The following is a 17,098-nucleotide window of genomic DNA, read 5'->3' as shown; positions in this document are numbered from 1 at the left end:
TAAAGGAGCATAAATCCGACTAAAGAGATCCTTTACACGTGCTGGGAGGCTCTTCTGAGATACCTGAAATAACTTTTGTGTCCGGGCAGCGGGCAGCACCGGTACCTCACCCGGGGAACGCGGTGCCGCTGCCGCCTGCCCCGGGGCGGTGCCCCCCAGCCGCGGCAGCCGCCAGCCCCGCCCCGCGCGCCGCGGCCGCACTCGGCGGCGGGATGGGGCCGCGCTGGGCGCTCCTCGCCGCGCTCCTGCACGCCGCGGGCGGCCGGGTGAGTGCGGGGCCGCGGGGAGCCCTGCGGAGCCCCGCCGGGGGCAGGCGGGGGGCTGCCCGCCGCTCGGCGGTACCCAGCGGCTGGGGCGGCTGTCACCGTGCAGCGCGGGGGTGCGCCTGGTGTCGCGCAAGGTGTAATGCAGGAGGGCAGCGCTTTGCCGTTGTGCTTGCGGTGATGCCAGTGGGCATCGCTTGGCTGTTGTGCTTGCAGCCCCTTGAGTTCTCTCTCTCTGCTTGTGCTGAACTGTGTGCGATCTCTGCAGGAGCCTCAAATCCCACTCTTAAAGTTCATCCTGCTTTGGCCGTGTCGCTGTTATTTCCCGGCTTCCCGAAGCAATGACTAATCGCTTTTCCTGGATTTTCAGTGGAAATGGGTTGATTTTTCAGGTTTGTTTGAATATTTGCAAAAAGTGTGAGCGTCCTTGCAAGTGCAGAGTATAAATCTGTATGTATTTTACACCGTTGTTTAAACAGGAAGAGCTTGTGCTCTGTTGGATCCCTAAAACTATTCCGTATTTACATAGAAAAGCCCTTTAATTTACATCTAAGACCTGATGTGGTGCAGCTGTGGCTGTTCTCTTTCATACCCAGCTGTACCACTGTTTGGCAATGAATGCTTGTAACTGTTTAAACCAGAGCTTGATGGGATCTATTAGATTTTGATTGTGTGTATGCTGTGCTGGTATATTGATAGCATTTTTCTGTCTGATTTTAAAGTGTCCTGGATTGTGAAGATAAATATGGAAATGCTGCTGAGATGTCCAGGTCATTGCTTTTTCATGGGATGTGTATGTTATTTGCATGTTTATTCAATCATATTAATTTAGCCTTGATAAGACAAAGGTTCAGTGAAACTACGTGAGGATGTCAGAATGTATATTGAACCTGGAATTACACAGTGGTCTTTTAAGGAGTACTGGGTGCTATAGTGGGTTGATAATATATTAAATTATTTTTTTTAACTGCTTCTCACACATTTTGAATTCAGGTGCATCTTGCAGGATGTCTCCACGTAAGGTCAAACCCACCATGGCCAGTCCTGACTTGCTGATCCTTTCTTGGGAACTTGCTTGTCACCTGCCCTTCTCTGACAAGTGATGAGGATACAACCTGTCTTCCTGCCTCTCAGGCCTGCAATCTGTTACTTCTCTTGCTTTCACCCCTTGTTTGCCTGAGTATCTTCGCTTTCCACAGGGAAACTGTCAATTTTAAGGCTTATCAGCTTTGACAGTGCCTGTCTGTAAGTGTCAGATCTTGATTTAGTGGATAATATCTTTTATTAGGGCAATCTCTGGGAAAACAGACTGACTTTTGGATACATAAGCCTGACGTTTTGAAACAGAAGAGCTGGTATTTCTGAAAATGTGTATGTTTTTCCAAATACATATATAATTAACTATACTGTGTCTTCTTACAAACTTTCACTTGCTGCTATAATTTTTACATGTTATGAGTAGCTTCATATTCTATGCAGCCTCCTGCCATCTCATTCTGGGAAAACGTTTCCATGTTATGGTGGTGAGCGGCACTGGAGTAGAATTCTCAACAGTAAGCAAAAAGATACTGTTTTCTCAGGGAGGGGGAAAGTGGAGTTGGAAACCTGTTTGTCTGTGGCTATGCAAAGACTCCTGCTTTACAGAAGTAAAGTACAATATAGGATGGGAGAACAGTTCACATAACGGACCCGTAATGTTAGAGAGGTACTTGCAGGAAAGCAGCTTTAAAAGAAGCTTTATGGTTTGTGTGTAGTTGGTACAGCCTGATACAACTCCAGCTGATTTTGGTGAGACTTGCTGTTATCTGATAACTAATCTTCAACAGAATTATTTTTGTAAAAGACCAGTTTAAATATTTTAAACAGAATTCTGTTTTTTCCTGTCTTCAGCAGGTTTGGTAGCTCAGCAAATGGTATCTCTTGACCTCAAGTCCTTTCCATAGCAACAGATTTTTACGTCAGAGTCTTTGGTGACTTCATTGTGGTTTCATATGCGCAAAGAACATCATACACTAGATGTAGTTCCTGTTCAGACTCCTTTGTTTGACAGCTTGAGTTTGAAGAAGGCAATTGTATGAAAAGGAGACCAATAAAAATGTAGACATGTGAGTTAGGATTAAAATATGTGCTTAAATATCTTCGTTTAAATGGCTTCCTTGAGCAAAAATGAATGTTATGTGAATGGATTAATAGATATATATTCATCCATTATATTCACAGGATCACAGAATGTTAGGGATTGGAAGGGACCTCGAAAGATCATCTAGTCCAATCCCCCTGCTGGAGCAGGATTACCTAGACTGTATTAGCAAGTTTTATTTCTGTTATTGAAGATATTTAAATTTAATTACACATAAAGTCCAAGAATACAGGAACAAGCTGTAAGGCAGGAATTAAAGGAAATTATGTTAATTATAATTAATATTCAGCACACAGAGAATGCATTACATTGTGACATACTGTGAGTAGTTGAGATCTGGACTTCCTCACCAATAGGTAGTGCCGGATTGGTGCGTTGGATCAAGCCCTTCTAATTTGGAAGAAGTGTGAATCCAAATCTTGTTTTGTTGTTCGTGACTCGGGCTCAGCTCTGGAACAGACATTAGGGTCTGGGTTGTGGTTGGCCTCCGTACGACTGCGTGGGAGGGGACAGCCTGCAGGCCCTTTCCCTTCGCTGGTGCTGCTCCACACAGCACAGATACAGCTGCAGGCCTGGAAATAATGAGATACAGGCCTGTTCCCCAGTAGTTTTATCTTCCAGTGGGTAGGATGAAGGGAATCTTGGAAACAATAGTGCTTGTGCATACGGATTTAGAGGAGTCTGTACTAAGCTCTCAGTTGGTATGGAGACTACTGTTAGCCGACTCCTCTCCAGTGACAAATTAAGTCACTGATCTACTGGATATCTGTGGTGCGGAAGGGAAAATGATTCAAACGATGCAGAGACTCCGCAGAGAGAGTCTTGAGTCATTGACTTTTTGTATGTAACTTCTTAGTTATTGCTTAATACAAAGGCATTGCAAAAATCTCCCTAGTGAGTTGTGTAGTCAAAGGCAAGCATAGTTTACCCATTCCTACGCCAAAATATATTGCTTAATTTGACGGATGCGCATAGAGCTAGGCTAAATTTCATGTTTAATAATGTTTGTGTCTCTGCTGCTAGATAGATGAGGCATTTACTTCTACTTGTACCTGTCAAATTAAATGAAGTCTTCCAATGTCTTCATTTTGTCTGTATAAATATCTTAAAAATCTGCTGCCATTAGACACTACTACCTAATCTGAGAAGTTCTAAGGCTGTAATGCAAAAGATGCAGCATCAGGTTCGTTTTCCTTCACACAATCTGCTTACAAAACACTGAATCACAGTAAAAGCAGAAGACAAAATAAGGACTTATGAGAGATACAAACAGTAACAAAGTGTAAAGACTGTGGAATAGAATCTAGCCCCTACTCATCAGTCTTTCAGCCCAAAGTAGCAAATAGATCTGAATGCCAGATACAAATATTATACTGCCCAACTCAGTCCTTAAAATTGGTGAGATGGCTAGAAAAAGTGGGGTCTTCTTGTAGCCAAGAAATCCAGGAGAGTTTTATACCTAGTAAGAGCAGGAGATTTGACTGCTGGCCTTGACAGCTTTGATTAAACTAGTTTACATTGGAAGTAACTACTGAAATTGATGGCATCCTTCCAGTGCAAACAAAGCTGAGCTCGCGTGTGTATGTAAATTGTACCTAAGTGATTACAAGTTCCTTTTAGTTTCCCATAATGTTCTTTGAGGACAGTTGGCAAAAAGTTGTCAGTTGAATGTCATTGAGAGCCACAGCTCATCAGATAAAATTTCAGGGAGATTGTATCAGCCAGCAGACATATCCTTTCAAGCACAACTTAAGAGAAACAGATGGGAACCCATCAACCAACAGGTTTTCCTGTGTCTTCAACTCGCAGGGCAGTATTTACAATAGACAATGCAGAGGGTGAGATAAGAATGATTTTTGCCAGGCAGCCTCACCAGCAGGATAATTTGTGATGCGGTTTATTATATTTATCTCTTCTTTTTTTTTCTGTGTCTGCTCTTGCAGTGAGGTTTTATATTTTAAAAAACCTCTCAAGTGCTTGTTTTAATGAAGTTGATCATAGTGATGACAACACTTGATCTTTCTTCTTTTAATAAACAAGAAACTAACTTAAATGAAAAATATTTTGATGAGAGCAGAGCCTCTTCTCCTTCATCAGATTTTAGTGTCAGCTCACATTTGCAAATGGTATGGTTTATTTATTACTCATTGCCCATCCTATGAGAGTATTAATACCAAGTCCAGCATTAACAGCTATTACTGAACTTAGAAGGTATTGAAAAGCCTTGTTTTTCTTTTTGAATTATTATGATTGTTATTCTCATTAATAATGATGAAACTGATAATGTTGAAGCCAGCCTCCTGGTTCTGCTTCAACGTCTTCAATCCTTGTGCAAGCCCCCTTTAAATAAGCCTTCTTAACTGGAAAGCAAACATGGAGGCCAAAGTAGATTTTGAAGATATTTGAGGCTGCAGCATGGTTCCTGCAAAATTGGCTTTCTTCTCACCAAAATACAAAGAGCAGAATTTGAAAAATGCATCTTGTGCTCAGCAGCTGTTTCTTACTTCACCTGCTTTAGTGTTTGAGGAGAATGTTTTGGGGTGGGTTTTTTTGGTCATCATTCCCCACCCTGTCACAGTTTCTAGCCTGTTAAAAGCATCTTTACAGGTTTGTTCTTCAGTTTGCAACTTGACTGTTTCCCGTTGATCTGGCTGTGAGAGGATGGGGCTGGTGGTGAAACCCATCCCCAGTCCTCCCTGGTTTTGAGTCTGTAACTCAACTGACTGATCAGAAGGTATCAGAATTGTCCTGATGTCTGGTCAGTGTTACCAGCTTTCACAGTGTTTTAAGTAGGAGCGGTGAAACTTCTACTTAAATAGTTTGCTTTCCTTTTTTCTTTTCTGGAAGGAATATTGAAACTCAAGAAGGCCTTTCTCTGCCTTCACATTCTCAGGAAAGGTTCTTTTTGACACTGACCATTGAGTTAGATGGGTAAAATCCTGTTTCTGACATGCAGCTAGATAAGAGGTAAAATATTTCAACAAGCTGCATAAGAAAATGTTGGGTTCCCTTTAAGTAATTGTTGAGAGTGGAAAGTGTTAGTCTACTTTGTCAGTAATGTGAAGACACAATGGATAATCAACATCTTTTTTCAGTAAGGAGGAAGGATATTTTCATTACCGGCCTCCAAAGAACATGTTCCTGTTTTGATTTCTCTTTTTAATAATACTTTTAAAGTACTTCTCTAAATGTGTGTAGATTATGCATGGATCAATCTCTTCAGACTGCAGAAAATTGAGCAGTGCCACATACTTTTTGAACAGCATCTTTCTGATCTAGCAGGAAACTCCTACGCTTGTACTACCTAATGTTAGGCTTTTTCTTTTAAGTGAGTATATTTTTCCCTTTGAGAACAGATGGCAGGTCCTCAAATATTTTGACACTTGTTCATTGAAGTCACTGAGCTGTGTTGATCGGTATGAGCTGAAAATTAGATACACTGTATTTCATGACTGTTTCTTATGCATTTGACCTGCCATATGAGGTAGGTTTTTAATTTTTTTTTAAGGTCTTGTAGCCAGTTGCTCCTTTTCGGAAGCAGCAGTGCAGTTTTTGGAGACGTCGCTTTAAAAACATCAGGTCCCTTCTCATGCAGAAAGGAATCACAAAGCATTTGGAATGATAAAAGCCCTTTTTCCTTTCACTTGGTGAAACAGTTCCAGTAGTACAGGTTCTTTGACTGAAGGGATGGGTTATCTTGCCTGGATATTGCATGGGTGTAAGTGAGGGCACAATGAACGTAAGAGCAATAGAGAATTGAACTTAGTGTCCTCTGTCCTTTGCACCCACTGATGAAAACAGAAAGATTCTGTCAAGCATTGTGCTAGTGCTAGACCCACAGCTCCCTGTGCCACCGGCTTGGGAGGCCTGAGGGAATTAATAAGTAGCAAAGTCAATCTTCTAGTTTTCAGATAGGGCTCAAAAGGTACCTTTGGTTTAGGGGATGCAGTAGTGACCAGATGTGATGCTAATCCCATAGTTCCATTGTATTCTTTTGAACGTAAAACCTGGAGAAATCACTTTGTTGGTTGTGTCAGATCTTTGAAAAACAGAGGAACCTCTAAATGGTCTCAAGTAGCTTATAAGCTGTGCATTCTCCTTCAGCTTTTTGTCATCTGCTGATTTCTGTTTCATCAGGCCTACATCAGAGTCTTGGAAAGGAAGGTGGTTATAATTGCACTGATCTTTAATTGTTTTGTCGCTTTTGAATCTCTACTCTAGGGTCAGAATAGACTTGTGACTAATTATTTTCCTTTAATTTGTCCTAGGAATATTCATTGCCTTATACACCACAGTTTGCACAATGCAGAGATCCCAGCACTGAATTCTATGAAGAAAGGCTTGGCAAATGTTGCAGCCAGTGCCCTCCAGGTAGGTTATATTTCAAACTATTACTTTACACAGCCAAATTAATTCGATTTTCAGATAAGCCTAGCACATTTTGATTATTAATACATCTTAAGAGCACTGAATTTTTGTTGTTGTTTAACTGTAAGACAATAAAATGCTGTGACTGTAAAAATACCTGTAAACAGATCCACTGTTCATCAGAATTGGAATTCTGTTACCAGGTTAACCTGGCTGGGGCTTATCAGGAGGTAGGCTGCTGAGCTCTTGTAAGCACAGCTTTGCATGGTGTTTTGATGAAAGTATTTTTAAGTCAACGTTTGGGGGAGGGAGCAACAGCTCACTAAGGGAATTACAAAAATTAGACAACACGTCAGACCCAAGTCCACTAATAACAAATATATTGTAAAACAGGGCATGAGGCAGAGCTTAGTTTCTGTATTTGGTTAATATCACTTATATAAGGGGCTTTCCATAGGACAGGTTAATCTGTAATTGCTCATTAAGGGGATTTTGTTGTGTTTTACTGTAAAACAGACACTGCAGACCACTATCAGAGACTAGGTACAAGACTACAGAAACTCTGCTTTGAGGTGTCATATCTTACACTCCAATGATAATTATCAGTGATCTTTTGTTAGCAGAAGTTGTTGACTGAAAAAAGGTGGGTGTGTGGGTTTGATTTTTTGCGGGGGGGGGTAGTAATGCTGTTTGGGTATTTCAATAACAGAGTTTTTGCAATAAGTTGTCATTATAGTATCACATTAGACACAGCAAAAATCTGCCTATTTGTCTCATTACATGCTGAGCAAACAAAATTTGCTCCATAAATGCTGAGTTCCTGTCAGAGAGATCCGGAAGTTGAAGCAGGAAATCAGTATATGCTGAAGCAGCACAGTTGCTTGAATTAACCGAAAATGTCTAGATAGATGTCAAGCTTCCTTTGTTAAAAACACAATGCGTGAAAGATGACAAGTAATAGGTAAAACCTTTTTCTGTTGTGGTATGTACTGTTCAGTCTGTTTCTCCTTAATTTTATTTTTTCAGAGTAAAAAACTCTGGGCATCAAGTTGTAAGAAATCTAAAATCTTTATTTTTGTTATTATGAATTTGAATTTTTTTACCATAATGTATCAAAAATAGAAGCCTAAATCATTAGCAGGATATGGGAGGCAGAATTTTAAGGTTCAAGTTAAGTACATGGGAAAACAGTGTCTTTGGAAATAATTTCTCTGGCTCACCTCCAGGGCCCCTTCTTTCAGAGAACAGAGATTCTCCAAGTAGCTCCAAAGGCTTTCTCAGTGTTACTCCTGCTTTCTGAGTATATTTTCCAGGTTATTTCTGTACAGGATATGAGACATTAATTTTTATCTTCTTCCTCCTTTCAAGCAAGGAGGAAATGGCAACTGAGGTGTTTTCCTTTCTCCAAAATGGATATGCTGGAGCTCATATTTACTTATTCCCACCACTGCACTGAATTTTGTTATTGGTGAGACACATTGGAGAAACTGCCTTTGATAGCTTTTGGTTTTGTCTGGAATGCCAGTAGCTTCAGGAACTCATTGCTCCGATCTGTTAGGGCTGGCTGATGGTGTTAGGGCTGGCTGAAGAGGTGAAGGGAAAAGAGTGAGCTCATGTTCCTTCAGTAGTGACAAGTGGTGAAGTTCTAATTCAGGTCTGTTTGTGGTAATACTTTATTATGCTTTCTTCACTTGCTGGCTGTAAAGGTAGTAAGGGCCTCACCCAGACACATCGTTCTAGCATGTGCCTGACTTTCAGCATGAAACACCATCCTGTGTTTCACCACAAAACACAGCTTCTATGAGGGTAAAAAGTTTGTTTTATGTACTGTGGTAGCTGCATCTAAGTATATGCTGAGGGGTTTTGTTCAGGGTTGAGGCTGCCTTGTTTTGAACATGGCTGAAATTCACTGAACTGAATGTAGGAAAAGGGGTCAAACATGAATAACATAAAAGAAATCAGTTTCCCTGTACATGCATGCATTCATCCTTTAAAGCAATGCTTGCTTCATATACAATACCAATCTGGTTGTGGCAGTGAAGGGAAAGGGTTTTTACAGCTAAGAATGCAACTTACCTTAAACAATTTCTAGTGATCATTTCCAATGAGATGCTTTCTCTGTTGTTTTGGTTTGTTTTTTTTAATAGGTCAATATAAGGCAGAGAGCTGCAGTCACAGTGTGGACACAAAGTGCAGTCCCTGTAGACCTAACACGTATACAGCAATCTGGAATCGGTCTCCTCAGTGCTTTGCCTGCTCACCACCCTGCAGGAAAGGTAGGCTTGAATTATTAAAGAGGCATTTGTGACTTTAACAGCCTGCTCAACGACTGAGCTTGGTTTAACATAGTCTTTTCTCTTAAGAAAACTAGGAGGTTTTGTCTGTCACTTGTATAGTCCCATTCTCATGCTTTTGGTACTCATAAGATTTGGGGAAAAGAATCAGGGAAAAGTCTTGCAGGGGGCCCTGCCCCTTTTTCTTTCTGAGTCCTAAAAATGTGACACCAATCTTATGTTCTTGGACACTAAGGCACTGCTTCACTAAAATAGGTACAAATGTCATCAGCAGACTAACTTCCTGCTTATACCCTCCAGCCAAGGGAGCTTAAGACCTGACTTGCACAGGGGTAAATGGATAATTACATTTCCAGCATCCAGTCATTCCTCAGTTTGTCTGCTGAACTGACAACAGCAAACACCGGTTGTGATATTCCTGTATTTTTTTAAAATTTCTTTTGCAAAGCAGCATTATCAGTGAGAGCACGCTGGTGGAGTTTGTTAAAGCAGCTTAACAGTATATAAAGTAGTACATTGTACAAACATCTGTACATTGGTCTAAGAGATCACGTCATACTGTTGCCCATCATTTCTAATGGAAACTAGTGTAGCAAATTATCTACTTGACTCACTGGCAAGTTTTAAGGATACAGTCTAAGTTGTTCAAAAGACCTTTGGTCTCATCTAAATAGATAATCCTACAAAGCTGGTTAATTACAGTATGAAAATGTCTGTAGTAAGGTCTCCAATCACTTTAAATACATATGCATGATCTGCATAGACTACAAGCCTTAGTGTGCCCCCCAGATACTGCAGTGATGAGCACAGGTAACAGAAATGTGCATATTTATGGTTACGGTACAATACAATGCAACTGCAGGTACAGAGTTTCAAGCGTGAATTCTACAGATGCGAATTGCTCCTTTACTAGAGAGAGAGAGAGGAAACTCTTCTGAAAACGTAGATGTTGGGGCATATAACGTATTTGTTTTATGATGGTGTACTAGCCAGAAGCTGCAAAATTATCTTGAGTTTGTGGCATGTGAACATCACCTCATATTCACTTGAAACATTGCAGGCTATGATTTTAAATGTTGTTAATGACATCTTGCTTTATTCTTGTTTTAAAACCAGGGTTTGTGCAGAATCAAGAATGCACTACGTCACAGGACAGAATCTGTGGCTGCCCACCCAATGAATACTGCATTTCGAAAATATACGACTACTGCAAAATATGTAAAGTGCATAAAAAATGTGGAAAAGGTTACAGAGTTTCCAGAAGAGGTAATTTAATTCTGAACACTCTACACACAAAATAGTTTTACTGTATGAAGAGGGTTATTTTTTGCATTAATAGTCCATAAATATTTCTGAATCTGCCTTCAACTCAGTAAATTACAGGAATATTGTCTTTTAATTACCTACAGTTATGCATTCTTTTTAGTGCAAGCATTATCTTAGCAAGTAGGCAGTAACTAGAGCAACAGTATTCTCAAGAGGCATATCCAAAGGGACAGCATGTTGCAATCTATTACTACTATATATCATAAAGTTCTCCAATCCAACTTAATCTTCCTTTGTTTTGCTCTACCATGTGATTTCTTCCATACAAGTGACTCAGATTCAAGACCACTTAATTCCTGCTTAAATCCTTGAAACAGGGCTTCAGGTTGAATTTTGGTTACAGTAAGTAATGATGACTCTATGCTGTCCTGCAGAATTAATCTGTCTTTATTAGGTGACGAAAGTCACCACTCTGATAATGTAGCTGTCTCAAGATGATAAATAATATTCAAAGAGGTGGAACACTGAATATTTTTTAACAAATTAAGAACCATTTGAAAAGATAGAGAACTCCAACAGAATGGAATAGGTGGTCAGCCTGTCAGGGACGAGTGAAAACTTGGGGGATTGGACTAGATGATCTTTCGAGGTCCCTTCCAATCCCTAACATTCTGTGATTCTGTGAAAAAGCTCAGCTCTGTCTGCAGTACCACATTTTAACCTTTTGGTGAGGTTTTTACAGTCTTTGAAAAAGACTGGTATCAAGGGCACAAAACTAGCAGCCGATAAATCTTCTGATGTGTGTTTGGGTTGGTCTGTGACAGAAGACTGTATAAAGACTGTATTTTGTGTGCTGCCTCTGTATCACCTACAGGATCTCTACCGCAGACCTTGATTATTCATTCTTGTTTCTCACTAGATGACTAACTGGAGTTTTTCTATTTGTTTAAAGGGACAGACAGCACAGATACAGAATGCAAACCTTGTCCTCCTGGCACTTTTTCACATGAGGAATCTTACGATACCAGCTGTGTACCACATAGAGTGTAAGCCACTGTTTCTGTCTAATTGCAACCTTAGCTGTGCACACAGTTGCTTTCTTTCCTAACTTCTCTTTTTGTTTCTTGCAGTTGTAAATCAGTGGCTGTTCCTGGAAACAGCGTGAATGACACTGTTTGCAGTGACTCAGGAACAGCAGTTGCCACAGTTCTACCTCACACTGTTTTGAACCTGCTCCTGACCCAAAGCTCGGCTTCCAACAAACCTGAAATAATAACTCGACCTGTCATTTTAAACTCTGTACCTGACATGTCTCACATCATCGGTGAGCTATTAACTCATTTAAAGAAATTTTTGTCTGGCTAGGAAGCAATTTTATATTTAGTTCTCAGTTTCTTTCCAAGACCAATTACCTGTACCCAAGCAGAACCTCAGAACAGCTGAATTAATTCAATATGACATTGCTTGTAGTGAGTTGCATAATATTTACCCATGCATCTGCTCTACCCCAGTGCATTCTACAGTCCTTGTAATTCTGGAAATATTTCTAAAAATCCCCAAACTATCTTGTACAAGGCATTTCCTCAGAATTGCTACAATGAAGGAGCTGGTAGAAAAAGTTGTGTCTTGGATTCTGGACTGAGGCAAGCTTGACTGCATTAACCTCTTGGTGAGAGGTCTTTGGAGACTTCTGGCAGCCTTTCCCGAGACAGGAAGTCCTTATAGCATTCACAAGTGCGGGTGTATTCTCTCCTCTTCACAACCTATCCAGAAGGCATATATGTTTAGGAGCATTCTGGACTGCCTGGCCTTGTATTTAAAAAACTGTTGCTAGTCTAGAGAGATATCTTTTGTGACTGAGGCCAAAAGTCTGTCCTCATTTTTCAGGACAGGAAAATTCATCTTTATGAAGTGGTGGAGACTGAAACGAGACCTTGGTATCCGACAATAGAGGCATCAAATGTGAATGTCAGACACGTGTGATGATACTTGTAAATTTAGCTTTTGTAGCCATGGACAGAAACTACAAAACTACCTCTTTCTAATTAGATCCTTTGTCAGATCAACCTGCTAAATATTTTATCTTTTTAATTTATTTTCAGGATCAATAGCAGGACCATTGTTATTGGTCCTGATAATCATCACTGTTTTGGGGTATTGCTTAGTCTCTAAGAAAAAAGGTAAGATTTATGAAGTGAAAACAAGCAGATCTGTAAATATTGGAAAGAGCACCACCTTATTTCCTACTGATTTGAGCCTAGTGGTTGACTGACATTAGTGTCTTAGGAGATGCTAGCTCCCTTTGAAGCTCTTCTCATGGCTGGATATGGATGAATTATCACTAACATGTAGATTCTTTGGTGTCTAATAATGTAGGAGTTAATTTATTTTTTTTTTCAAGGGGACAAGGCAATGATTTACAGGTTTCTGCCTCACTAGCTGGCAACCTATAGCTTCGTGAAACCCTGAGGAGCTTTTGACACTATGCCTCTGTTACATTGGGGTGAAATTGGCCAAAGGGTTCAAAGGTCAATAGAAGAGAGATTAAGAGGAAATTCATGCAAATCAGCTTGATCACATAAGCTTTGCTGCTACAGAAAAATAGAATTAAAAAAAATACTCCAGGAATACCATATGTATTTGGAGTAAAAGTATCTTTATTAAATCACATGGGGTGAAATTAATCTCAGTAGAGGGATACAGGGAGGCAAATATCCCATTCAAATCTCTCTTGTTCCTCAGATTTTAGATAATTGTCTAGACATACAACATCCCAGTGGAGCTGGACAGCTGTACAACAGTTGTGCTCCTACTGGAGCTTGTAAAATATATTGTTCTTCATCATTTAAATATTAGATGTTATCAAATGTTATCATTAAACAGTCATGACCATAGTTTATTGTCATCAATACTTTTTCTCACTGACAGTGTACTAGAAAAATTATTAATTCATGCAGAGGCTTGCTGGCTAAATTTAAGTCGCCTTACAAAATTAATACAATATAGCTTTCAACATTTTCAAACAGTGTGTAATAAATGTACATTTGGAGTTTATTCCAGGAGCAGAAGATATCATTCAGACTAGTTAAGAGAGCAGCTTTTGCAGCTGAAGCAAATTTAGGTGCTAATGAACTGTATTTCCTCACTTGCAGCCCTTGTATATTCTCCACCGACTACAGAAGCAGATTCGGTGAGTGTCACTCCTTCTTTTCCTTCTTTTCTGGTTCTTTAAAAGTTATATAGAGATCATGCAGTCTTATCTAATTACAAGTAAAAGAAAACTGCACAGCAGAAAGACAACTGGGGTGAGAATGGGGTGGTTTGGTCCCCAAGCTAGAGTGTCAGATGTACCTTACATGACCTACATTATGTACCATGCTCGCTTTACGTTAGGCTACATTAGCAATAAAACACAGGCGTGGTTCAGAAGACCAGATTCAGTGGTTTCTTTAGCTGCCTAAGTACTGACCAGTTCTTTGTTTGTCATTTGTAAAAAGATTAATGTTTTGCATTTCTCTGCAAATGTTCCAGCCTTTTTCCCCTACAGAAAAGCAGTGTGACAAAAAAGCAAGAAATACAGGATCGCAAAACTCCAGCAGTTCTGAACAGGAGGAACAGCATCTCCTGGAAACTTCTGGGTCCAGCAGTAGCTCCCTGAATAATCCAGCTGGGTCTGCAAGAGTCAATGTAATAAGTAACAAGAACAACGAAAAGAAAGAAACAGAAGGATTTCAGCAGCAACATTCAGCTGCAGAAGGTCGTAAGCTTCGCAGTGGAGACAGACACAACTCTGCGAGTTCAGGTAAGAATGTAGCAGAATGATCCAGAACCTCTTGAAATTTGATTATCAATGAAGAGTCTTTTTAGCAGAAGTTTAACTGGCAGGATAAAACATCGGGCCCATGTTCAGCAGAGAGAGTAGCTTTTGAAAGGAAAAAGTGATTGTTTTAAATCCTCAGCCTGAGACAGTGAAGAGAGCGTGCTCAATGGAGAAAAAGTTACTTGCAGACTAGGGGATTAGTGTGATGGTAGGCACTTACCCGTGAGTGCGAGTAAGAGCCAAAGGGAGCAGCGAGAAAAGAACATTGTCAAAAGCATCTGAAATGGTAACAGATGGTAGGGAGTTGGCTGTGGTCCAGGGCTCTGTATTAATTTTTATGGCTTTTTTATTTCTGGGATGATGTGGATTTTATGGTACCAAAAAAACCCTAAATTGGTATAGAACCAACTCCACCAGCTTACCTAAATTAAGTGAAGCAAGAAGATACTCAGTGTCTATTTTAACTCTAAGTCAAAGAACTGGATAAAGAATCCAATGGTCCTGTTCTGGGTTTCATTCTTCCATGTTTAATGTATTTTCTGTTTATTTGACAGACCATTCTGGTAACGGAGGAACGCAGGTGAATGTGACTTGTATTGTTAAAGTATGTAGTCCAGACTGCAGTTCCCAGTTCCCAGAACAAACTAGTTCAACTAGCATGGATTATGGAAGCACTCCCTCTTATTCCCCAACAGGGGAAGGAATTCCCCTTTCAAAAGAAGAAAACCCCTTGAAAAAAGAAACCGGAATTCAGATCTCAGTGGAAAATGAGGACAATTTACTTCAAGACTTACTTCCAGAAGAAAAGAAGTTTCCTCTGGGTATTCAAGATGCGGGGATGAAAACCAGTTAAAGGAAATTACAGATCATATACTGATTGACTGATAAAATTAATCAAACAATCCCTTATCTTCTGATGTTAAATGTAGCATTCCTACAGAGACTTGAAATTTCAGACAAATATAGACACTGATGCTTTTGAGGTTTTTAATCTCTTCTGTCAGCTTTGAAAGTCAAAGGATGATCTTTGCAGTTTAAAAAATTTGAATGCTTTTTCTTTTAAACTGAATGGCCTAATCCTCCCTTTTGTTCTGTGATACCTTAGAGACCTTTACCACATTTGAAAAGGAACATTTTTCTAACTTTATGCCATTGATTTTTCTGCTGAGACTTCTTGTGATGATAATTTGGGTTCAGGTATGCTACCTGTCAAGAACATGGCTGTGACCAGCACTTGTAAGAGACTGGAGTTAAATTATCATTCATTCAATGCTAATGAATTATCCATTTTATTTTAGTTTTAAAACTATTGCATTCAATTTCCTATCCCATATCCTTGTGGACATACTTTCCCTCATCCTTCTGGATATTTCTTTTATTATTACACTTTGCTTTCGCTCATTAGTGGGCCAAGCTTCTCAAATGAACCTTAAGTAGATCAAGGAGTGAAATCTTTTACAGGAGCTTTTTTTACTAGATTACAACTATTATGTCTAAACAATAGCATTTCATTAGCTGTATATAGTTCATTTTATTTTAGAAAAGAAAATGTAGATTAAATAGTTGTTATCTTGGAGTAGGAAGTAAGTTCCTCTTATTGACAGCTTTCAAGTTTGTCATCTTTGTGTCCTGGCTGATTTAATGTGGTTCCCTGATTGATTCTGACCTCATTTTTGAGGTTAACCATAAACCCAAAATATCTTTCCCTATGTTCCAGTGAATATTAGAGAAGATCCACGTGACTGTGTATGCCAGGTAGCTCACGCCCATTGACGTCAGGAGAAGGGCGCTCTCGTGATGATTGCATAGGATAATCTGTAAAAAGTGGAATTGACTCAAACCTCAGAACCAGAAAATCTTGTTCTCCTTCACTTCTTGCTTGATGCTGAAGATCCAACTACCTCTTAGAGAAAATTAGTAGAGGTTCTCCTTGAATCAAGTGGGAGTCTTTTGGTTTTGGAAGTCGATTTTTAGGATCCCATTTCCCATAATTATATTTTACGTATGTGACTTAACCGGCAATTGTGGTGTCTGTGTTCAATCACAATTTGCAATGCGGTGTCTGAATTACATTTGAGTGAGTTCATACAGGAGGCATAACTTCATTCTTTTATGCCATAAAAACATACTGTTGGACTAGATGATTATTGTACTTCCCTTCCAACTGAACTATTCTGTTCTACCTCAAGAGAAACTAAATGCAGTAGTTATTTCTGAGGCCTTAGACTGAAAAAGGATATTTTACAATAGCGTTTATTCTACAGCTACAGAGAGATACAGATTTTAAAATACAAATTTTAAACTTCCACAAAAGCTACGAGGTTTACGAACTTTATTTCTGGAACTGAGAACTGCCAAACAGGTCTTTACTTCTACTATGAAAAAACTTTTCACAACTGTGTATCAAACTTGAAAGTAATTTTCAGAAAAGACTTTGAAAACGGGCACAGTGAAACTATTACAAAACTGAAAGATTTGGGCAAGAAAAGAACCTAATTTTATATAGCGCTTTGAACCCCTTGCACTGTACTGAGCATTTTCTTGTCTTGTCCATTAGCTCTCAGTATTGGGGCCACGTTGAAGAAGCAGTGGAAGATTTTTGAAGAAGTTTTTAAAACATTAAAAAGGAGGATCCCATTAAGGCAGTTAATTTACTGGGGTTTCACATTAAGGAGCTGTGTGACAGAAGGAAAATCCAAGTTTTATGTTGAAGTAGGAAAAATGTGCTTGCATTTGCTTATACAAAGTAAAAAAAAAAAGCCTGTATTTTTATAATTACATGTATCTTCAAGTTTCCTGACCTCGCCATTAAATAAAATTATCATTTCTACAACGGGTTCTTTCAGTCTATGGGTTAAGCTGCTGCTTTCCAAAACTAAACGTTGTTTAGTGCCGTTTACTCGACACGACAGTGGCTGTGACGGTCTTCGCCAGGCTCCCGGCCTGG

General features: G+C 39.6%; 1 protein-coding gene across 1 annotated transcript; it reads left to right on the top strand.

Moving 5' to 3' along the window:
• The first annotated feature begins 212 nt into the window (after positions 1-212).
• Positions 213-16,944, top strand: TNFRSF1B (TNF receptor superfamily member 1B). The gene is made up of 10 exons (XM_068414864.1): positions 213-266; positions 6,672-6,774; positions 8,919-9,047; positions 10,182-10,331; positions 11,284-11,377; positions 11,462-11,655; positions 12,434-12,511; positions 13,484-13,521; positions 13,863-14,133; positions 14,706-16,944. Exons 1-10 carry the CDS (start codon positions 213-215, stop codon positions 15,002-15,004), a joined length of 1,410 nt encoding a protein of 469 aa, XP_068270965.1. The 3' UTR covers positions 15,005-16,944.
• The last annotated feature ends 154 nt before the right edge of the window (positions 16,945-17,098 follow it).

Source organism: Nyctibius grandis, chromosome 17, assembly GCF_013368605.1.
Source record: "Nyctibius grandis isolate bNycGra1 chromosome 17, bNycGra1.pri, whole genome shotgun sequence".
Lineage (NCBI taxonomy): Eukaryota > Metazoa > Chordata > Aves > Nyctibiiformes > Nyctibiidae > Nyctibius > Nyctibius grandis.
This window is presented reverse-complemented; position numbering and strand designations above follow the sequence as displayed.

Excerpts from the sequence above, each read along its gene's own strand:
- TNFRSF1B (XM_068414864.1), top strand. The coding sequence starts at position 213 with ATGGGGCCGCGCTGGGCGCTCCTCGCCGCGCTCCTGCACGCCGCGGGC. Across the intron at positions 6,775-8,918 it reads TTGCAGCCAGTGCCCTCCAG|GTCAATATAAGGCAGAGAGC; the intron begins GTAGGTTATATT and ends TTTTTTTAATAG. Across the intron at positions 10,332-11,283 it reads TTACAGAGTTTCCAGAAGAG|GGACAGACAGCACAGATACA; the intron begins GTAATTTAATTC and ends ATTTGTTTAAAG.